The sequence below is a fragment of the Cynocephalus volans genome, chromosome 3 (genome assembly GCF_027409185.1).
Source record: "Cynocephalus volans isolate mCynVol1 chromosome 3, mCynVol1.pri, whole genome shotgun sequence".
Lineage (NCBI taxonomy): Eukaryota > Metazoa > Chordata > Mammalia > Dermoptera > Cynocephalidae > Cynocephalus > Cynocephalus volans.
Window position 1 is genome coordinate 1,879,762 of NC_084462.1, and position 22,463 is coordinate 1,902,224.

The 22,463-nt window shown below is 56.9% G+C and overlaps 3 protein-coding genes across 3 annotated transcripts; 1 reads left to right on the forward strand and 2 right to left on the reverse strand.

The window, feature by feature from the left end:
• Positions 1-3,501: 3,501 nt before the first annotated feature.
• PTH2 (parathyroid hormone 2) lies at positions 3,502-4,657 on the reverse strand. The gene is made up of 3 exons (XM_063088430.1): positions 4,456-4,657; positions 4,226-4,353; positions 3,502-3,676 (listed from the first exon to the last, which is right to left on the reverse strand). Exons 1-3 carry the CDS (start codon positions 4,576-4,578, stop codon positions 3,502-3,504), a joined length of 426 nt encoding a protein of 141 aa, XP_062944500.1. The 5' UTR covers positions 4,579-4,657.
• A 2,713-nt stretch (positions 4,658-7,370) lies between these two features.
• On the forward strand, positions 7,371-9,558 carry GFY (golgi associated olfactory signaling regulator). Its single transcript, XM_063088671.1, has 3 exons — positions 7,371-8,550; positions 8,663-8,836; positions 9,359-9,558. The coding sequence occupies exons 1-3, from the start codon at positions 7,371-7,373 to the stop codon at positions 9,556-9,558; spliced, it is 1,554 nt and encodes a 517-aa protein (XP_062944741.1).
• A 1,855-nt stretch (positions 9,559-11,413) lies between these two features.
• On the reverse strand, positions 11,414-20,652 carry SLC17A7 (solute carrier family 17 member 7). Its single transcript, XM_063091446.1, has 12 exons — positions 20,591-20,652; positions 16,129-16,381; positions 15,038-15,156; positions 14,651-14,765; positions 14,485-14,572; positions 14,206-14,292; positions 13,974-14,116; positions 13,209-13,358; positions 12,959-13,091; positions 12,195-12,305; positions 11,886-12,013; positions 11,414-11,707 (listed from the first exon to the last, which is right to left on the reverse strand). The coding sequence occupies exons 1-12, from the start codon at positions 20,650-20,652 to the stop codon at positions 11,414-11,416; spliced, it is 1,683 nt and encodes a 560-aa protein (XP_062947516.1).
• Between the last annotated feature and the right edge of the window lie 1,811 nt (positions 20,653-22,463).

Genomic DNA, 22,463 nt, shown 5'->3' on the forward strand with positions numbered 1-22,463 from the left:
AATCCTCACCTCAACCCAAAGAGATAGGTACTATTACAGCTTTACAGATGAAAAACTGAAGCACTCACAAAAAAACTAAAAGACAAAAAAAAAAGGCAAAAACTGAAGCACAGAGAAGTTAAAAAACTTGACCTAGCTGTCACGGCGAAAAATTGCAAGAGCTGGGACTCAAACTCACAGTCTGAGTGGAGTCTAGCAACTAAACTCACACAGTGGCCATTTGTTGTTTGTGGCAGCCTAGCAGTTAACATCCTTCCTTGTCTCCAAGACAGAAGGGAGACATGGCCCCATCTTCAAGTAGGAGAGTAAAAGGAGGTGAAGTTTCTTCATGCTTCCAGGGGGATGGGCTGCTATGATGGGTCGTGCACAGATCTCATGCTCATCCCTGTTGCCAAGGAGAAGGATCACAAGAATGACAGTGCCATCAGAGCCACAACGAGCACAAGCATTCCTCAAAGGCAGCAGAGACACTATTGACAGAAAAAGGGGGAAAGGGATGTGAGCCAGACACAAACCAGAGATGTCCACTACAATGCAAATGGCGAGCAGGAAATACACCCGTGTGCCATCATTCATTTAACAAACACTGATCATTTGTTTGCCACAGCTTATAAGACCTTAGAAAATGAAGCTATAGAGGAAAACAGGACTTCCAATGCCAGGTTGAGGAGTTCTGATTTACTCCAGAGGAGGATGGGGGCTTTAGGAGGTTTTATTGCTAGTTTATATTTTTATTTACATTTTAATTAGGCATAACTTACATACAGATAAGTGGGCAAACCTTAAGTATCAGCTGGATGGATTTTTGCTTATGTATATATCCATGAAACCACAACCCAAGTCGAGATATAGAACAGTTTTAGCAATCCAGAGGCTTCCTAGGGAGACTTTTGAGCAAGGGAGGGATAAAATTAGACCATTTTTTTTAATGACCGGTAAGGGGATCTTAACCCTTGACTTGGTGTTGTCAGCACTATGCTCACCCAGTGAGCTAACCGGCCATCCCTATATGGGATGCAAACCCATGGCCTTGGTGTTACCAGCACCGCACTCTCCTGAGTGAGCCATGGGCCAGCCCAAAATTAGACCTTTTTAAAGACAGATAGTGATAGAAGCAGCTGCAGGCTCCGTGGGAACCCAGAAAAGGCACTAACCCAGCCTGGAGGTCAGGGAATTCTTTTCAGATATTTAACATCTGCGTTTTGTCTTGAAAGATGGGTAAGGGTTGGGCAGTGAGCAGGGGCCAGGGGAGGATGTCACAAGCAGAGGAAACAGAGTACGTGTGCAGAGCAGGTAGCTGGGAAGAGACCAATGTGTTTGGAGGGCCATAGGCAGCACCCTGTTGCTGGGATTAACAAAAAAACAGAGATTTGGAGACAGGGAAGGATTAGAGACTGCAGAGTGGTGGGAAATAAGATGGAGAGGTGTGCAAGAACCCTTGCAGGGTTTTGAACACCTATTTGAACTTTAATTCCAAGTGCCCATGAAAGGTCTGTGAGCAGGGGAAGGCAGATCCAATTCTGGATGGGAAAAAGACCTTTTGGGGCCTGTATAGTGGATGAATGAAGAGGGTGAGACTGCCGGCCAGGAGGTGGGGAGGAGTCTAGTCCAAGTTGGAGAGGATGAGACCTGAGCTGGGCCGGGTGTGTGGATGGGGAGGAGGGGAAGGGCAGAGAGAGGCAGGGCAGCAGGGACAGGGCTGGAAACTGACAGGCTATGAAAGAGGGTGAAGAGGGAAGGGGCAAGGACAGCACCTGGGATTTGTCCTGGTGGCTGGTAGACAGTGGAGCTATTGCCAAGGTGTGGAACCCATGAGAAGGAGTGGTTTTGAGGGAAAACTTGGAGGTGGTTTGGTGGCTGGACCCCTGAGCCCTGAACTTTGAGCTCCTGGTCTGAAGAAGGGGTTTGGGTATTGTCAACGGCAGATGATGATGGAAGCTGTGGACATTGCTGCGTAGTCCTGGGAGTAGAATGAGGAGAGAAGGGGTTGTAGGCAACATTTTGTGAAAAGCTTCAAACGCCAGAAACGGGATCTTCGAGAAAGTAGAGTATGGAAGAGCCTAGGCCAGTATGCAAGTACCAGGCCCTCCAGCAAACAGAGGAGGAGGCTCCTCATGAAGTTGTCTTGAGATTAAAAGAGACGGGCCGGCCCGTGGGTGCTGATAACGCCAAGGCCGCGGGTTCGGATCCTATGTAGGGATGGCCGGCTGGCTCACTAAACCAAGGGTTGAGATCCCCTTACCGGTCATCTTTAAAAAAAAAAAAAAAGAGAGAGATTAAAAGAGCCAATTCAAGCACAGCATTTAGAAGAGTGCCTGGCATATACCAACTGTTCATTAACATTTTAACCGCACTTCTCCATGACAGTACTGGAAAAGCCTAGACTTTTGAAGTTGCACAGGTTTGGGTTCTAGGTACCCTGTATCCCGTACTAGCGCTGACAACTTGGGGACATCGCTCTCAATTTTCAGAGTCTTGTTTCTTTATTTGTAAAATTTGGCCAACCCCAGATGGCTTTGAGGAATACGGTTATTCCTTCGTCATTGAACGTTTCTGAATGACACTGAGAAACAGTCCCGCCCTCACATCCGAAGGGCCAATTAAGGCTCGGCGGGCCTCCGAAAATGCAAATTCAGAGAGATCTTGTCAACCAGCACGCGCCAGCCCCGCCCCCTCTCCCCTATCGGATGAGCCCGGCTCCACCCTCTCCTCTAGACCAATCAGAGCGCGGTCCGCACGAGCTAAGCGCAGGGCGCGCAGTTCAGAGCCCTTTGGGTGCAGCTGGGAGTGAATTGCCTTGGTCACCGTTGAGGGGCGGGGCTGAAGGGCTGGCCCGGCCTCCAGGGAGAGAGGTAGATTCTGACTGGCTGCTTCCTCGCTTCACCTGCGGCCCAGGTGTCCCCGCCCCCTCCTAGTCCCTTCCGGAGCCTGACTCCTTGGTCCTCTCTCCGCTACTCCCTCCCCAGCCTGGCGCCCCGATGGTCTCTCGCCAGGGCTCAGTCAAAAAACCCTGAAGCAAAAAACCCTCCTGAAACAACTACTGGAAGCTGCTGCGAGAGAAGAGGAAACCCTTCCCTAATAAAAGCTTTTTGCAACATGCTGGGCGCTGAGCTGAAGTCTTCTCATGGTGTTATCTGATTTAATCCTCATGAAAGATAAGCGAAAGGACGCGCAGAAAGGTTAAGAAGCCCTTCCTGATATCACACAGCTAGGTCTGGGGGAGACTGGGCTTGGAAACTGGGTGCCTCTCACGCCAGAGTCCGTGATCTTTACATCTCTCTCAGCTCTGGAGTTTTAGACCACAGACTACATTTTGAGATCTAAGAGCCTGTGTCCCCAACCCCCACCCCAAAGCCCAAGGATTCTCCAGCCCCCAACCCCCTCTCCCCGCTCCTGTTCCTCTGCCCGCGTCCCCTCCCCCCCCCCCCGGGGAGTGCAGGAAGGAGGCGCAGTCGGGAGCGCACGGCAGGGTCTTTATTAAGGTGGGGACAGGAGGGGCGCTCAGGGCGCATCCACCACCAGCAGCTTGTGCATGTACGAGTTCAGCCAGTGGCGGCGCTCGAGAGCAGCCAGCAGCCGCGCGCGCTCCCGGAAGGCCGCGTCGTCCGCCAGCGCCAGGCTCCGCCGCGATAGGCGGGTGGCTGGACCCGGCCAGACCCGGCCGGGGGTGCGGAGGCTGTGGGCAGACCAAGAGACGCGGTTACTGCGCGTCCAGGCCCCCGGCCGCCGCCGTCTACCCTCCCCGCAGTCTAACTCAAAGCCCTGTTATTGCGCCGTCTGCGGAGTGTGGATCGATCTCTCTGCCCCCGTCTTTCTTTGTGTGTGGGTCTCAGTCCTTCTGCTCACCAGGTTCGAAACTCCTTGAGTACCAGACCGAGTCTGATGCACTTGTCTGCCCGCAGCGCTCGGCGCACGCCTGGCACACATCAAGAACTCGATAAACCTTGCTCAAAGAATGAATCCGTTTGTGCATCGACTCCTTTCAAGTCTCAGCATACCTTTCCCAGAATCTCTTTTTGTATATCTTTCTCTTATTGATTCTCTGTCCACCACTCCACCTCCCCGGCTGCCCCTGCACCCAGCCTCCGTCCTTCTCTCTAGGTTTCCGTCCCCTTTCTTTGGGTCTTTGTTTCCCTTTCTGAGTCTCTGTTCTTCTTTCTCTCTGGGCCTCTTCCCAGCTCTCCAAGTCCCACCCCTTCCTGGGAGTCCTGGGCCTGGCTCCTACCTGAAGACCCCGGCTGCGGGGGCCAGGGCGACTCCTGAGGCAGTGCGGATGCCCCAGGGCACGAGCAGCAGCAGCAGCAGCAGCAGCAGCTGCCGGGAGCTCCTGGACACCTGGCAGGTCTCCATCACCTGTGGAGAGAGAGAAAAGGGCTCAGTGAGGCCCGTATCCCGGCTCGGAACCACAGACCTCACGATACACCCAACCCCAGCGCCTCCTGCAGGGCCCCCTACCGCGCAGTGGTTTGGGGCAGTGACGCTGGCAGCCCCGTTATATCGCTTCCACAACCCCCGCAGCGGGCAGTGACGCAGGCCGGGGGGCCAGGGGCGCGGGGTCAGCCTTCCCCCCAGGCTCATTAGGAGCTGCCAGCGGTAATGAGGAGCCGGGGGTGGGGGCCCTGCGGCTGCTTTGGCGGCCACCAACTAATTGGGACCAAGAGCTGAGACCTGCAGAGAAGAGGGAGGGGGAGAGACAGACAGACAGAGCGGTGGACACAGGGGGTGTGTCAGAGGGATAAAAATAGAGACTGGCAGAGGGACTACCAAAGCAGAAGACAGAGACACAGAGAGAGAAGGCGAGACAGGGAAAGCAACAGAAAGGAGAGACTGATGAGGAGAAACAGAGACACAAAGGGAAGAAACAACCATGAGAAGGAAGGACAAAGACAGAGAGTGACTGAGGGAGAGAAGGAGAGGAAGAAAAGGAGTAACAGAGGAAAGAAGGAAGGAAAAGGAGGGTAGAGAGAAGAGAGAGAGACTGACAGAGCCAGATCAAGGTGGAGAGTTGAGGTAAAAGGCTCTCAGAAAGACAGGAGATGGGCCGGCCCGCGGCTCACTTGGGAGAGCGTGGTGCTGACAACACCAAGTCAAGGGTTAGGATCCCCTTACCGGTCATCTTTAAAAGAAAAAGAAAGAAAGACAGACAGAAGATGGAAGAACAACAGGCCAGGACAGAGATGACCAGAGATAAATCCAGCAGGAAGAGAAGCAGAAAAGATAGAGTGAACGTTTGGGGGCTGGTCTCCTGGATCTGGACTCCTTGGGTCCTGGGCAAGAAGGTTGCTGAGGGTTCAGACTCTTGAGTCTGAGGGGGTGTGAGGGGGCTGAGGGTGTAAATTCCTGGTTCTTTAGAGAGGAGAAGCCTGGAAGTACATGCCTAGAATTTTGAGGGAGAAAGGCTTAGAGGGCTGGATTACAGGGGAGAAAGGAGATGGGGATCTTGAACCATTGGATTCAGGGATTGGGAATCCTGAGTCCTAGGTCCTTCAGAAATAGAGGCTGGGGGGTTGGACTCCTCAGCCTGAGGTGGGCAGGAGGGTAGAGGTGGGGGGACAGGGAGGAGAGCTGCAGGGCAGGGAGAAAAGGCAAGAGAAGGTAAAAGGTATGTGTAGTAGGAGTGTAAAAACAGACAAAGTGACTGGCAAAATCAGAAAAAGCTTAGAGATACCATGAAGAGGGACAAGGCATACAAAGACCCTGAGCTATCCTGTAGATGTGTCTAAGTCCTTCCCGGGGAGGATTTTGGGTGTGTTGTGAAGATAAAACCCAATGCCTCCCACACTAACTCTTAAGAGGGAGCCATCTACACACAGTGGGGAGGGAGGCAAAGGTTGGTGGTACTAAAGGGCAGCAGTAACCTGGAACATGGGAACCTGGACTCCCCAGAGAGGAGGGGCCAGAGCTTGGGCTCCTAGGTGTAAGAGTAGATGGGACAGGGACCCAGACTCCTGGGTTCTGGGAGAGGAGGGGCTGGGGGCCTGGATTCCTAAATCTGAGTAAGGAAGGAGCTACAAGCCTGGACTCCTGGACCTGACATGACGGAACTGGGGCCTTGACTCCAGGGAGTTGAAGTAAGAAAGTACCAGGGATCTAGACTCGGGTTTGGAGGTAGGAGAGGGGAGGGTGGGGGGCCAGGACCCCTGGTTTCAAAGGAAAGATAGTTTGGTTGGGCCAAATACCCCCACCAGATCATCCAGTTCCCAACTACTTTGCTCCCCACCCCGTAACACCCAGAGACAATATCTTTTATCTCTGCTCCTTTAAGAGCCTAAGCCTGTTGCTAGGCTCCCAGGATCCCTGGGGAGGGGGCAGGTGTGTCACCTCTGTGCCCCTGGGACCCTGCCACCCTCCACCCCATTCAGAGCCATTGTGCAGTGTTCACCAGTCTTTGCATCCACCTCTGCTCACCTGCTGTTATCCTGGACACCACTGAGCAGGTAAGAAGCCCCAGGACCCCAAGTGACCCATCTAGGCTTCTGCCTCTTCCACCTCCACCTGACCACAGACCTATGCATCTCTGCCCAGACCAGCCCCTGAGATGCTGGAATCCAGCTCCATTCTCTATAAACAGAAACCTGAGAATGGCCCCACAGCTCTCTCCTCCCTGAATCCCTCTCTGGCCCCTGCTCCACGCTGAGGAATCCAAGCTAGCTCCCAGCCTCTATTTCTAAAGGACCCAGGGGTTAGGACTCCCAGTCCCTAAATCCAATAGTTCAAGATCCTCATCTCTTCTCTCCCCTGTAATCCAGCCCCCCAAGCCTCGCTCCCTCAAAATTCCAGGCATCGAATTTCCAGCCTTCTCCTCTCCAACGAACCAGAAATTTACACCCTCAGCCTCCTCACACCCCCTCAGACAGAACCCCCAGTAACCTTCTTGCCCAGGACCCAAGAGTCTCCCTCCTCCCTCAGAACAAGGAGCCCAGCCCCCTACCGTTCCTTCTGAGCCTCCTCTAGTGTAAACAACTGTTGAACCAAGGTGTCCCAGGGGCCCTCATAGAGGCAGGCGATCCCGTGTCTCCTCGGAGGTCTGACACCCTCTAAAATCGTAGTTGAGGAGGACTGGGGACATGAAAAGGTGTCATTCTTTCCCAATTTTTCTAGGACCCCTCAGGGAAAGAGATAGGGGAATTCACTGTGACTCCCAAGAAGCCCCGCACCTCAGTCTCCCTTAGTTACTGCTTCTACTCCTTCACAGCCTTTGGGGATTTTTAACCGGGTTCTTCTCCTTTCCCTGGAGCCAAGCTCGGCCCCAGAAGTGGTCCACCAGGGGCAGTGGGCATGGTCTACGGGAGTGGATGGGCTCCAGGAAGCCTTGGGCCTTAACCCCTTTCTTCCCGCTCCCCCCGCAGCTGTAGGCATCTCCCAGAGCTATGAAACCGTCCAGCCCGATCCTGTTCCTCCTCGTCTTCCTCCTCGCCTGGCTGGGTTCCAAGGCTGCCCCCTCGGCCTCTCCGCCTTCGGGCTCCGACTTCCCGGGGATGGGCCACCCCTTCAAAACCTCCCCTTGTGCTACTGAAAATTCCACTAGAGATCGGCCTCACCCAGAATTCCCTGAGACTTCTCATCTTGAGCCCTCCAAGACACCTCATGCAGTTTCCCCTGAGACCTCCCCCCTTGACTTCACTGAAATCCCTAACTCTGACCTCCCAGAAAGGACACATCCAAAGTCTCCTGGGACCCCCAAGCCTGACCCACTCACAACCTCAATATCAGAATCTGTGGACACTGCAAAAACTAACCCCTCCAAAATGACACACACAGAATTTTCTGAGACCTCCAAATATGACCCAACTGAAATTCCACACCCAGGATTTCCTGAGACCCCCAAACCCAATCCCTCCAAAACTTCACACCCAGAATTTCCTGAGACCCCAAACATTGACCTTATGTTAACTACACACCAAGAATCCCCAGAGATTCCCAAACTTAACGCCACTGAAATCTCACATACAGAAACCCATGAGACCGCAAATCCTGACCCCACCAAAACCCTTGACCCCAAATCTCCAGAAACCCATGACCCTGACATTACTGAGTCCCCAAACACTGCATTACCCCAGACCCTCCATCCTGACCCTACTGAAAGCCCCCACCTTGAATCCCATGTGACTCACAACCCCAGCCCCAATAAAATTCCCCAAACAGAATTCCCCACAACCCACTACCAAGATGCAACCGTGATCCCCATGACCTCTGACCCTGAAATCTCCACTACTCTTTACCCAGAAGCGCCTGCACCCTTCAAGGATGAAGCTACTGCCCTAAATGAGTTGCCTCTGAATCCCAAACTAGAAACCCTTCCAGCCACCCAGCCTGACTCCCCTAAATTGCCCACCTCAGAGCCTCCAGGGACCATTGAGCTGAAGGCCTCCCAGAACTCTGGCCCTAAAGGGCCTGTCGCCCCTCCTCCCTCATCCCGGATTGCAGGGCCCCCTGCTCCTCCGGGGCCCCCCAATGAGCTGGACCCTGCCGCTCCGCGAGCCCCCCAGCGGCGCAGCCGAGGTGAGAGAGTCAACACCATCATCGTGGTGGAACGAGTGAAGGAGACCGGTGAGGGGCGGGAGCCGGACTCTTGGGTCTGAGGGAGGAGGAGCCGGGGTCTGGATTTCCGGGTCTTAGGGAGGAGCGGCTAGGAGCTTAGATGGCTTGTCTCCCCCTCCAGGCGTGACTGTGGTGGGGCGCCCTCGCGGCGCTGCAGGCGGGGCGCTGTGCCTGTTCTTTGCGGGCACCGGGCTGCTGATCGGCATCTTCCTTCTGCTGTGGTGTCTCTACCGCCGGGCAGCTCGACACCGGCCCTTCGCGCACCACCGGCTTCCGGACAACGGAGATGAACAGGGTGAGCGCCCCGCCCCTTGAGTACCTGCGCGTTTCCTTAACCTGCTCTCGCCCAGCACTTTAGGGCACCTTGCAAAAGAGTACAGGTCCCTAGCCAAGGTAAACAAAAGCCCTGACCCCTCTATGGTCACGTCCTGCCCACAAATCGCTTGAAATGTCACACACACACATCCACTTCCGCCCCCAGGTCAGCTGGGAGCCGCATCAGGCCCAGAGCCACGGGTCCCTACGAGCCCTGTGCTTTTCCCTTCCTGGGCGCAGCTCGGGGCCCCGGATTCCCCGCCCCCTCCATGGCAGGCCCCGCCTCCTCCGTGGCAGGCCCCGCCCCTCCGTGGCAGGCCCCGCCCCTGCTACATGGACTCCACGCCTACTCGTTTATTCAAGAGCCCTCACCCTTTCCTCGATACCCAGTTCAAATGGATGGTGGGAATCCTCTCTCCGGCCTCTTCATAGGCCAGCGGCCCAGCAGGGGGCACAGGACCCCTGTCAGCCTGGACGTGATCCCGGCCCTTTGCTCCCACAGTTGTGCATTTGGACGCCCCGAAGGACCCCTACGACCTCTACTTTTATGCATCGGATGCCTGGGTCCCTTCGCACATCGCCACCAAGCAGCCGCCACCCACACCCCCGCTGCCACCCAAGCTGCCCCCGCCGCCTCGCGGGGGCCGCCCCCAGCGCTTGGAGGCACTGTCCCCCGCCACTCTCCCCAACAACTTCGTGTGAGCCCCACCCGGGGTCGCCAGACCTGCGTATCCCCAGAGGAAGGGAGGACCCAAGGGTCCTGTCCTCCTGGCATGCTTTGCTACATAGTACTCCTCTCAGATAGAGGGCCTAACACACAGATGCTTTCTCTGTAATCAGAGGACACGGTGTGAGGCTGAATAAATCACGTGTTCCCACGGCTAGACACCTCCTCTGGCTTGAGTCCTGGGCTGGGAGGGGGCTGAGACTGCTGAGTCTGAGAGAGGAAGGGGCTGAGGGCTGAGATCCGGGTCAGGATTCCTGTGACTCCCTCAGCCAACAACAGTTGAGTCTGTACACAAAAGCATTTTATTGGGAGTGGGGCAGGGCAGAATTTACCACCACAAGACGGAGACACAAAGATACAACCCTGCCCCAGGCAAAACACCCTTCTCCCTCAGCCCCGTTCCCTTTCCTGGGATTCTGTGACTTCTCCTATACATGTTCCTCAAATTCTAAGCTGAAAGAGGGGTGTCTGAGAGAGGAAGGATCCCAGATTTTGAGTCACTTAGCCCCTGAGGGACACAACTGAGAAACCGAGGGTAGTTTGAAACCGCCCAGAAGATTAAAGTGCAAGGAACTGGAGATAAGAGGGGCATCTTGAACCCACCATGGGGAAGTTCAGTGGCGGTGGCTTCAAACCACTGAGTTAATGAACTGGAGCAGCCACTATCTAGACCTGAAAACCGTGTCAGAAAAAGTGCATGGAGTGGAGAGAGGCATATTTTAAAACCGCCATTTTGTTTGTTTCCCTAGACATTGTGCTAAGCGAGGGAGGTCTGGGGGAATGTGGCGCCTCCGCAGAATCTGCTGGTGGGGGAGAGGTAGGGGAAGCTTGAAACTGCCATCTTCCCTCAGAAACGCTGGTGAGAATCTATCCCTGGAATGGCGGGGATGGGTGATTAATTAAACCAACCTGGAAAGTGCGGAATAGAGTTGGGAGAGATGTGGAAATTCTAGAGGAGGACCTTGAGTTTTTCTGAAAGAAGAGGGAAGTTGAGTGATTGCAGGGTTAGCCTGAGAGCCCCTGGGGCTAAAGGAGAGGAGGGAGGTGCTCAAAACCACAAGAAAGTAAGAAGTTGAACTGTCCACTCCAATCAATCCCTGGAAGGAGAGATTTGAAACCACGGAGCCAGAACGAGCGAGGAAAGGCGCCTTCGGGGTAAGGTGGGTGTCCTCGCACTGCCAGTCTGCAGCTTCACTCCCCCGAGGGGCGGCTAAGACGGGAGGAGGACTCGACAGCCCTGGGAACAAGGGACAGCGCTTCCCAGGCCTGAGGCCGTCGGAGAGCAGTGGGGCTCCTTGACACTGTCACTCAAGCAGAGACGTGAGGAGTGGGGCTCCTTGACACTGTCACTCAAGCAGAGACGCGAGGAGTGGGGCTCCTTGACACTGTCACTCAAGCAGAGACGCGAGGAGTGGGGCTCCTTGACACTGTCACTCAAGCAGAGACGCGAGGAGTGGGGCTCCTTGACACTGTCACTCAAGCAGAGACGTGAGGAGTGGGGCTCCTTGACACTGTCACTCAAGCAGAGACGCGAGGAGTGGGGCTCCTTGACACTGTCACTCAAGCAGAGACGTGAGCAGTGGGGCTCCTTGACACTGTCACTCAAGCAGAGACGTGAGCAGTGGGGCTCCTTGACACTGTCACTCAAGCAGAGACGCGAGGAGTGGGGCTCCTTGACACTGTCACTCAAGCAGAGACGTGAGCAGTGGGGCTCCTTGACACTGTCACTCAAGCAGAGACGTGAGCAGTGGGGCTCCTTGACACTGTCACTCAAGCAGAGACGTGGGCAGTGGCGGTCCTGGGAGCTGCCATCCAGTGGGAGGCGCGTAGTCAGTAGTCCCGGATAGGGGGTGGGGGCCTCGGGGGCTGAACCGTGCTGTGCGTGGCCCCATAGGAGGGAAGGGGAGCAGGGGGCGCCCCGGGCGGCTCAGCCTCATCCTCCATCTCGCTTTCGTCACTGCCAGCCAGCTGGTCATGGCCAACAAAGCCACATTTCTCTTCGCTCATCTCCTCAGGCTCCGCCCACGGCTGCTTCTCTCCAGAAGCAAAGACCCCGTAGAAGATGACACCCCCATAGTGCACCAGGGAAGCGATTAGAAACACGTACTGCCACTCCTCCCGAGTCTGTAGGGGACAGCAGGGGATGAAGTCAAATAGGAGGACAGAGAAACAGAAGGTGGAGAGAAAACATGAGGGAGGTCAGAGAAAGGGAGCACAAGGGAAGGGACGGAGCCCCGGGGTGAGCGACGTAGCGCGGTCAGGAAGGTGCCACGTATACACGAGTCGGGGCTGGCACACAGACCTTGTGCTTAGTCATGGCGCCCACGATGATGGGGCACACCATGCCAGACAACGTGCCCACGCCGTTGGAGATGCCCATGAGGATGCTGGCGTAGCGCGGGGCGATGTCCAGGTGGTTCACGTTGAACCCTGGCGGAGAGGCGAGCTCAGGAGACAGCACCCCGAACCTGGCTGCCGTGCTCCCCACGAGAGCTCCACCCCTGGCTCTTTCTAGTAGACGCCCGGTGAGGCTGGAAGCCCCGTTGCTGAGCCCGGAAGCTCCCTACAGAGCTGACCAGGGTCCCCCAAGCCGAGGATCCGCGGTTCTCACCAGAGATGGCGAAGCCGCTGAAGCCCACCGCGAGGACCAGGAAGGAGATGGCCACGCCCTTGGAGTGCGAGTAGCCGACCACCAGCAGCAGAGTGGCTTCCATGCCGAAGCCTGCGGACGGCCGCGTTCCGCTGAGCGCCGGCGGGAGCGGCGGGCAGGCGGCCCCACACCGCCTCGCCAGACCTGCTCGCGCCCCCGCCCGCCCCTGTCCTCCCCAGCCTGGCCACCTCCACGTCCCGCCCGGGTCTCGTCCAGCATTCCGCGCCACCGACGCCGGCCCTAACCAGGCCGCCACGTCCCCAAGGTGCAGCCCTTGGCCACGCCCACTGGCTCCACGAGCCAAACGGTTGCTCTGTGGCCCCACCTGAGCCCCTTCACGCCTTTCCTCTCTGCCCCCGCTCATTAGGCAGCACACCGTCCAGACCCTGTCTCTAGATCCCCGACTCAAACCGCTTCTTCATCACCTAGTTCGCATCCTGCTACGTCCGGCCCTTTGCAAGCCCTGCCCTTGCAGGCCCGAGCTGGTCTCTCCCCTGCTCCCCCTGGGTAGTCACACCGCCCTTCCCTTCCACGCGGTGGCCTCAGACGCTGGCACCTGGGAATCTGATCCCTGCAAGACCTCCCTCACCCTCAACCGCCCTGATGGCTCCGCCCCTCTTGACCACGCCCCTCCGACCATGCCCCGCCCCCACAATCCTGCACCCTCGGATCTGTCCACCAGGCCCGGGCTGTCCCAGACCAGGTCCAGGCCCTGCCCCACTCACCCCCGCAGTTCATCAGCTTGCGAACGTTTGTGGTGGACATGATGCGGCGGCTCCGCAGAAAGTCGGCGATCTGGCCGCCGATGGGCACGATAATGGTCATGACTAGGTGGGGCAGCGCCGACACCAGGCCCACCTGCGGGAGCAGGCTTACAGGGCGGGCACTCAGGGCCACCGCCTCGTTCGCGTGCCACGGGCGCCTCCCTGCCTCCCGCTCCCGCCGAGCCCCCTGCCGTCCCCTCTGCGACTCTACCTTGCTAATCTCGAAGCCGAACACTTCCTCGAAGTAGGCGGGCTGGGAGATAAGGAGCAGGTAGAACGTCCAACTGCGGCAGAAGTTGGCCACGATGATGGCGTAGACCGGCATGGACGTGAAGAAGCGCCGCCAGGGTGTGCTAAACTTCTGTGGGGAGAGCCGGGGGGCCACTCAGAGGGAGACCAGAGGTGGTGGGGGGGCCACTCAGAGGGAGACCAGAGGTGGTGGCTTCTCTGTGTCCTTTCAGGGACCCCACTATTGTCCCGCAGAGACCCAGGGATCCCGATTTCACTGAAACCTCTTAGGACCCAAGGGCTTCTGCCACACCACGTTCCCGTGGGGACCGAGGGATCCCAGCCTCACGGTGACACTTCGGGAATGAACGGTTCCTGGCTTTACTACGGCCCCTCAGGTTCGCAAGTGTCCGGGCCCCATGATGACGCTCAGGGACACATAAATAAGGGCCCAGGAGTCTCCTTCTCCTAAATCCAGCCTCATCACCCAAAGGTCTAAGCAAAACCGCACATTCTCAGCGCACCGCTGCTGGTTCTAGTTCCGCCCGCCTGGAGACTTCACCCCGCCCCCACCGCCTACCAGTCCCCGGGGGGTCGTAATCCTCCTCCTATGGCCCCGCCCCTGCGCTCCAGGAGCTGTCTTCTCTAGAGTCCGCCAGAACCCAGCACGACCTAGGGGCGCGCAGCTTCAAGCCCGGATACTCCCCCAGCCCCACCGCGCCCCAGTCCAGCAGACTTGAGCCCGGACCGCGAGCGGGTTCATGAGTTTGGCGCTCTCGCCGATGGCCTCCTCGATGTACTTGCGTTCCTCCTCCGAGATGCTGGGGTGCAGTGCGGGGGACTCGTAGGAGACGAGCAGCCAGAACATGTACCAGATGATCCCGAAGCTGCCTAGGGGGTCAGAGGGCGGGTGGGAATGCAGTGACGACCAGCCCCGCTCCGCCCTAGCGCCACCAGAGCTAGGCGTCAGGGTCCCTCACCGTAGACATAGAAAACAGAGCTCCATCCCGAGTACTGCACCAGGACCCCAGCGAGGGGCATCGCGACCACCGCCCCAGCATAGGAACCTGAGAAAGAAGATGCAGGATGGAAAACAGGCCCGTCTTCCATCAGATGCAGGAATGCGGACCCCAGCCCCCTCCTTCCTGGGGCACAGAAGTGCGGGCCACAGCCGCGCCTCCCTTACACCTGCGAGGTTTAACTCCCAGCCCCAACTCCCTCAGATGCGGGAGGCTGGATCCCCAGCCCCTTCCTGTTACCGCAAAAGGCTGTCGTCGCCAGGCGACTCCTTTCCAAGGGTGGGGCCCATTTGCTCCAAATCCCGTGGCAGGCGGGGTATGTGACCCCCTAGGGAGGAGAAAACCAAGTTCAACGAGAAGAAGCGGGGTCAGGGCGGGGGCAGTGTCACATGGGGCGGGGCTTTACCTCTACCAACCCCTGCAAGATCCTCACGAATATGACACAGCCATAGTGGACGCGGGCAGCCGAGGGGATCAGCATGTTTAGAGTGGAGGTAGCCACAATAGCAAAGCCGAAAACCCTGATGGGAAGGGTGGGAGAAAAGGGTCCAGCTATCCACCATGCCTAGGAGTCTGCCCTTCCCGCCCACAGCAGGCCAGGCCCAGAATCCCGGGCCCTACCTTGTCTGTGACTCCCACCTTCGACAATCACAAGCCCCCGCTTTCTTTAAGACCCGCCCCCAAATCTAGGCTCCTCCCATATCCTGGAGTCAGCCCGCAAATTCAAGATCACACCCTCTAACTCCACTAACACCGCTGTAGTGCTGCCCACCTTGGGATCTCACCACTGTACCTGTTGGCTGCGAATTTTTGGCAGATAAATCCTCCAGGAATCTGAGTGACAATGTAGCCCCAGAAAAAGGAGCCGTGTATGAGGCCGACAGTCTCTGGATCCCAGCTGAACTGGGCTTTCTGCGGGCCAAAAGGCACATCAAACCAGCCGCCCTGCCCCTGAGCTCTGCCCCTCCACCAATCAGCACCCACAGACTTAGCCCCTCTGCCAATTAGCAACCAGGACCCTCTCCCGCTGCCAAAACACCTGCCAGTCAGAGCTCATGCCATCCCTCGGTCAATGAGTCGAAGACCTCTGCTCTTTCACGTTGCTAGGGCCAGTACGATCTTAACAACGGGCCCCGGTGCTGCCTGGAAGCCTTGCTTTGCCTGCTTCCTTGCCTCAGTGCTCTTTCCTTTAATGCCTAGGGGCCCATGTGTGGGGATGGCTCTCTCTCTCCAGTTCTACCCAACTTACGAACTGTTTGCAGAGTGACCTGCATGGGATCTAGGCAGGGACAAGAAACAGCCACAGGGGTGGGCCTGATCGGAAGGGAGCAAGGGACGGGATAGTCCACAGCCGAAATCAAGATTTCTTTTCTGGTGCAGGAGCATAGCCCATAGGGAGATTAAAGTGGAAAGTCTGAGGGGAAGCGGGCTTTTAGGTAATGGCCATAGCAGATGGAGCGGGACTTAGGCAGTGTCGGGGCTTCAGAAAAGCCAGGATCAAAATTTAGGAAGGAACCTGAGATGGGACTGGGATTATGTAGATATGACCCGGGGACAAGAGCGTGGGGCACAGGCGTGAGCAAAATTATGAGTAGGTCCAAACCGGAGCAGGAGCAACTAATAGGGGACCTAATGCTGGCGCGGGGTCTACCCTTTGCAATCAGGGACCTGAAATAGGGGAGGGGCTTCATTTGATCGGGGCGGGGCTTAGGAAGAGGAGAGACCTTAGGCGAGGTCAGAGCTAAGGGGCGGCCCAGTGGGCGGAGCTACTCAAGCTGTGGTTTGGAAGGGGTGGGCGGGGCCTCTGGTGGGCGAATGTGACGTCATCGGGGACGTGAGGAGGGCTAACGCGGCAGAGGCGCCGGGGCTCCAGCCCTGAGCTACCTGCACCACCACGTGGCCCCCGCGGTGGGTCGTGCTGTTGTTGACCATGGAAACGATGGCCACGCCCAGGTTGCAGCGGATGCCAAAGCTGATGCAGAAGCCCAGACCGCTCATAATAGCGATAATGTAGCGGCGAGGGAGGCCGAAGCAGGTGCAGTCCACAACCGGCGGGTCCCGGGTGTGCGTCGTCACCGGGCGCCCGTCAGCGCTCAGCTCCAGCGTCTCTGCACCTTCCTGCCGCTTCTCCAGAAGGCTATGGGCAGCAAGGGTCAAAAGACTCAGAAGTCCAGGACCCCAGACTCCTCCCCGCATGACACACGAGGCCAGGGCAAAACCTCCTGCTTTTCAGGACCCAGAATTCTAAGTCCGCCCCTTCTCCTTCCCCAGGAGTCCAGGTCCCTGGCTCCCTTCTCCCCCCAGGACCCAGGAATCAAGACCCCCCCCCCGTCTCCATCTCTCTCAGACCAGTAATTCAGGTCCCCAGACCCCTCCTCCCTCAGACTCAGGTTCTCAATCCCCTTCTCCCCCAGCCCTGTCATCTCTGTCAACTCAGAAGTTTTAGACCACAGACTACTTTTTGGAATCCAAGAGCCTGTGCCCTCAACCCCCACCCTAAGACCCAAAGATTCTCCAGACCTCTCTCTCAGATATGAGTCTATTTGAGGAAGCAAAAGGTGCTAAGGAGATGCTTTAGCAAAGGTGTCAAAAGAACAGATGCTCCTCAGCCACGTCTGCTATATATACCGACCCCCCTCCTTCCCTGCCTCGGTAGCATGCCCTTCTCTGTTTCCAGGCCCCAGGTGTGGGGCCGAAATCCAGCTGACTCCATCGCAGCCACCAGAAGCCTATTCTGAGGGACACAGGGGTGGGGAAACATCCTGGACCCTGGAATCCAGCATCCCAGTCGCTGCATCCCTGGGGAACCTTGAGTTCAAGCTGTCAGCCTAGGGGTTTGGAGGGGAGTGGCGGGTGGTGTCCTGGAAGGAGACAGATGGCCCTGGTAGGGGGATTGGCTCATTCCCCAGTGTGGCTCTCGCCCCCGCCCGTTCTGTATCTAGGATTGAGTCTGTGATGATGAATAGTGTACTTGGAGGGCTGCCTCAAACCCAAAGAGAGGCAGTAGGGAAAGAGGTGCCTGGAGACACGTGGGGAAAGACCCAAAAGGAGGGTGACAGAGATGGGGAGGTTGCACAGAGACCCAGAGATCGAGAGCCAGAGACACAGAAGAAAAAGGGAGAGAAATCCAGAGAAAGGGGGACAGAGATCTAGAGATGGAGAGACAGAGACCCAGACAGAGGGGGAAAGAATAAGGGGGGGGAGAAATGCCCAAAGAGGGAGGGATGGGACAGAGACCCAGGAGAGAGGGTGACAGACAGAGACCCAAAGAGAAGTGGGGACAAAAACCCAGGAGAGAGGACATAGATGCAAAGAGAGGAGACCCAGAATGTTGAGAGAAAGAAGGAGAGAGAGGAGAGACAGGTTGGGGACATGAATTGTGAGGTTCAGCCCCTCTCTGGGGTGGGTAGGGAGCCAGGGGATCAGGCTGGATCCCAGGAAGGGGCTAGAACAGATGGAGGCGAGGAAGACTGGAACGGGGGAGGAAAGAACAGCCAGACGGTCTTGGGGGAGGGGGCGGGAGAGATGAGAGAACACGGCCGGCCGCCCCTTCCCATCCTAACACTTAAGGAGGTGGGGAGGGGCAGGTAAGAAATGTGGGGGGGGGAGTAGACAAACCAGGAGGAGGAGGAATTAGACCCTGAGAGAAGGGGACAGAGAACCAGAGAGAGGGGTAATTGAGGCCCCTGGAATGAATACTACAGGATGGCAGGAACTCTCCCCACCCCACGCCCATAAGAATATGTCAGCCAATGAGATTAGACCTTGACCCAGGTTGATATCAGATATTTGACCCTGAAACTCAATATGTGATTGCAGCCCCTGAAATTTGATATTCGTTGTTAATATTACGAGATGTCGGGTCTCTAACCAAGGCTTTCTAAACCCGGGGTCCCGGTATCCCACATCTATAAAATGGGAGCAAGAGTAGAAAGGTGAGATACAAAAGAGGGAACTTCAAGGTGATAGTAATAATTTTAGGATAAGAGGACCAGGGACAGAGATAAAGTAGTCCAGATGCTTTGCAGAAGACAAGAACAGAAAGGGGGGAGGCCAGGTGGAGATCACCCTCCCCTCCCTGGATGGCCCCAACTCAGGCTTGGGGACTTGGTGATGAGAAAAAGCACGCTTACAAGGCAGTTCACCACAATGGTGTCTCAGTCTTTCTCTCTCCGGGTCTCTGTCACTGTCTCTAGTCCTCTCAAGATCTCTATCCATTTCCCCAGGTCTCTGTCCCCTTATGTCCCTTTAATTCTCTCTTATCTTTCCACTGTACAGCTAAGGAAACCGAGGCTCAGAAAGCAGAAGGAGCATGTCCAAGATCACCCACAGGAATAGCGATGAGGCCTGATCACTTCCTGGCCCTCACTGTCACCCTGCCCAAGACCTGGCTCTCAGAAAGGATGCACTTTGGCTTCTCATCTCTCCTTCATTCCTTTTCCCCCCATGTCCTTGTCCCAAGTTGCCTGGGTTACCATCTGTTTCCTGGCTCAAGGGAGTTCTCCACCCACTCTAGCATCATTCATCTCGAGGAAAATCTGCAGTCTCCCTCCCTTGGGAGGTTCAAATTATGGGTATTGTATTCAGCCTTTGACCCCCCCCCAACACCAGAACTGAGCCTCAGTTTCTCCAGCTTTGTCTAGAGGATTAAATGGGATGTTGTGTTGCATCCAATCCAGGGCATTCTCCCCTCTCTCCAGCCTTCAAAGTGAACCTCAGGCTTTGGATCCAAATGCTCTCCTCTGTGCAAACTCCCTTCCTGCTCATGGTCCTCTGAGCTCTGGAGTCTCTAGAGGCCCAGGAGGCAGCTCAGAGAGGTGAAGATGAGGCAGAGATGGACTGAGAGATACTCAGATGCAGATGAGAAACTGAGAAGCAGAGGCTGAGGGAGGGGGCCTGAGGAGCACATCTCCCCCTCTGCCACCCCCCAACCCTCCCTCCATCAGCACATCTCTCTCACTCTCCTAACTTCGCACTGATGTATTTTGAGAAACTCGTGAAAGGAGGTGAGAAAAAGGGTGGGGAGGGGCTGGAAATTGGAAAAAGAAAGGGTGAGGTTATCTCAGCTTCCCCTCCACCACCACCCCCATCACTGTGCCATCCTCCTGCCCCCCTCCCTCATCCAGCCTTATTCCTGTCTCTCATGTTACTAGAGGGTGGGGTAACTTTGGAGCTAGGAGGTGATCTGCAGCAGCAGGACTAACGTTAGGCTAAGAAAAGGACTTGAACGGCCTAGTGAGATGGACAAAGCGTCAACTAAAGATGAAGTCAGGGCTGTGGGCCAAGGGGACAGAGTCTAAGGGCATGATGGGGGCAGGGGCATGGTGCTGGTGGGGCCTTCTCCTCCCCACACTGTAGCCAGATATTTTTAGGCTTTTCCGCAGCTGAGTAATTTCTCTGACTTGGAGCCAGATCTGAGGTTGAGGGTGAGAGACTTAGAGGGAGGTGTCCAGACTGCTCTGAGGGACACCCAGGTCACTGGGGTCATCACCCTGGCTGAGAGGAAGTCCCTCTCAGCTCTAGCCTATAGTCTTTGGGAAGTCGGTCCTACCCAAGAGCTTTTTCTTTTTTTCTTTTTTTTTTTTTTTTTTTGGTCCTGCAACTCCCTTTTCCCCCAGTGATCCAGGACACCTTGGCTTCCTCCTGCCAGCTTAACCCCCCTGAAGGACAAGGGCTGATGGGCCCCAATCCGCTTTAGCTTCAGATTAAACTCTCTGAGAGACAAAAACTGAGAAAGACACAAAGAGATGGAAAGATCCAGGGTGGGGGAATAAAAAGCCAGAGAGAGGGGAAAGAGATCCAGATGAAGTGGGAGACAGAGACCCAAAGAAGGGGAGACCAGAGATCCAGGGAAGAAGAGAGGCCCATAGAGGAGACAGAGACTCAGAGTTTGACAGAGATCTAGTGAGAGCAATGGCCAGAGAATCAGAGAGAAGGGGACAGAGAACCAAAGAAGGGAAAACAGAGATCTAGGGAGGAGGAGAGACCTAGAGAGACGGGAGAAGAGATCCAGAAAAAGGGGACAGAGAGACCCAGAATGATAGGTGGAAAGAGACCCAGAAGTGGATGGGGGAGAGGAGGTCAGAGACCCAGAGACAGGGGGATATACAGTCCTAAAGAAGAGAGTAGAGCCTGGAGTTGGGTAGGGTGCAGAGAAATGAACCAGATAATGGACAAGAGCAGCAGAATGGCGCCCTTGCTGACCAAGGGAGAACACTGGACAGATGGGTGGGCCGCCCGCATGCGGGGGGGTCGCCTGTCCGTCTGTCCGTCTGAACCTAGAGGGAACGAGCTTCCTCCTCGGACCCTCACACTCTTTCCCTGCCAGTACCCCCACCACGCTCACCGGTGCAGCCTTCCGAGGGCGCGACCCGCTAGCTTCCGAAACTCCTCCTGGCGGAACTCCATGGTGGCTGCCCCTGCCGTCGGTTGCCCCGCCGGTCCCCCCGCCCGCGGGCCCGGACGGCCGCGTCCGGGTTCCCGGGGTCCGCCCCGGCCCGGCCGGCCCCGCAGCTCCGCTCGGGGGGAAGGAGGCTGCTGGTGCCGGCTGTCTGGGGGCTGTGACAGGACTCAACGCCGGGGGCGGAGAGGGGGCGGGGCACGTGGAGGACCCGCCCCGTCCGCACTAGGCCCCGCCCCTTGCGTGCTAGCCCCGCCCCCTTTCGCAGCCCTCTCATTCTAGTTTTGTCCCTACCTGGGTTTTGAACTCCGGATTGCATCGCCCCTATTCTGACCCTTCCCCAAGTTACTGACCCCGTTCCATCCTCCCTACCTCCTCCGTCCAGACTTTCTCTCCTGTCCTGAATTCTCTTCCCCATCTGAGATATGTCACCCCCACTTCCGTCCCCCCTAATTTCGTCCCCGCATTTTCGTCCCCTACAATTCCACTTTCCTCTGAGTTCCCTTCTCCGCTTCATCCTCCCAGTCCTGTCCCACCTAATTTCTGTGGCTTCCAGTTCCACCTTCCCCCGAACTCTGGCCCCCAGCGCCTGCAATTCCACCGCCCGCCCGCGGCATCCCCAGCTCCGACGCTCTAATTCTGAGAGTTCTTTCTTTTCTCATCCAGGAACTTTCCCCCTAATTTCGACCCCTACTTCAGTATACTCCTTCTCCCCTCCAGCCCCTGCCCCCATCCAGTTTCCTCACCTTGAGCTGCACACACTTCTGCGTTTCCATCATCCCCCTTTTGAGTTCCACGCCCCCCCCCAGTCCTATTTCCCCTGCAGGCGCGATCCTTGCCCCCCGACCACCCACGGTTTCATTTCACTCTCCACCCCCGATTTCCTCCCGCGTTCCCTCCCCTACAGTTAGATCCCCCGCCCCAGCTGCCCGCTGTGACCCCTGGAGTGCACTCCCCACTCTGTGTTCTTTCCCCACTCTCCTGAGTTCTGTCCCCGCCCTCCCAGTTCTCTCCGCGCCCTCTAAATTGCGTCTCCACCCGCGGGATCTGTCCCTGACCTGAGTTCTGTCCCCGTCCCCTGACTTCCATCTCCAACCCTGAATTCCAGCCCCGCCCTCCTGGGGTAGAACCCGGACTCTCTTTTCTGTCCCCAGCAGGCAGACAGGTCCAGGCCCTTCTCCCCGAAGCTGAGTCCACCCCCAGATCCAGGCCCCAAGGGGCTGCTCCTTTCTCCACTGCCTCCCCACGTCGGGCCGCAAATGCATTTGAGATTAAATTTTCATGATGTGGCCCGCGAGGGGTGGGAGGAGCAGACTGTGCGGCAGGCTGACGCCAAGGACGGGTTGGCCGGGAAGCCACTGGCCGCCGCGGCCTCTCGCCTCCAGCCTTGACTGGCTGGGTCTCTGGGTCTCACAATTTTGCCTGTGTTTGAGAAACCCCCAGATCCTCGGGTAGGAGGAAGCTGCGGGCCTGGACTCCGTCTGAAGGAGGAGGGTTGTTGGGGACGGGACTCCTGGGTCTAGGCGGAGTAGCTCGCGGAGTCGTTCACACGCGCCACCCTGTGGTGGCTGAATCCCGAACCTGGATGCGGAGGCGGTAGCCGCGGCTCTGGGCCAGGTGTGAGGGTGGAGCAGATGGTGAAGAGGAGGGAATGGAAGGGGACGCCGCCGCTGCCAAATCCTGGGCCTTTGCCGGAATCATCACCATGGAGACAGAGCAAGGGAGGAAGGACCCAGCCCCACACTGTTTCAGGACCTGGGAATGAGTTCCTCGGCCCCCTAAGGAGAGTCCCCGTCCGAACTACAAGTCCCAGCCAGCT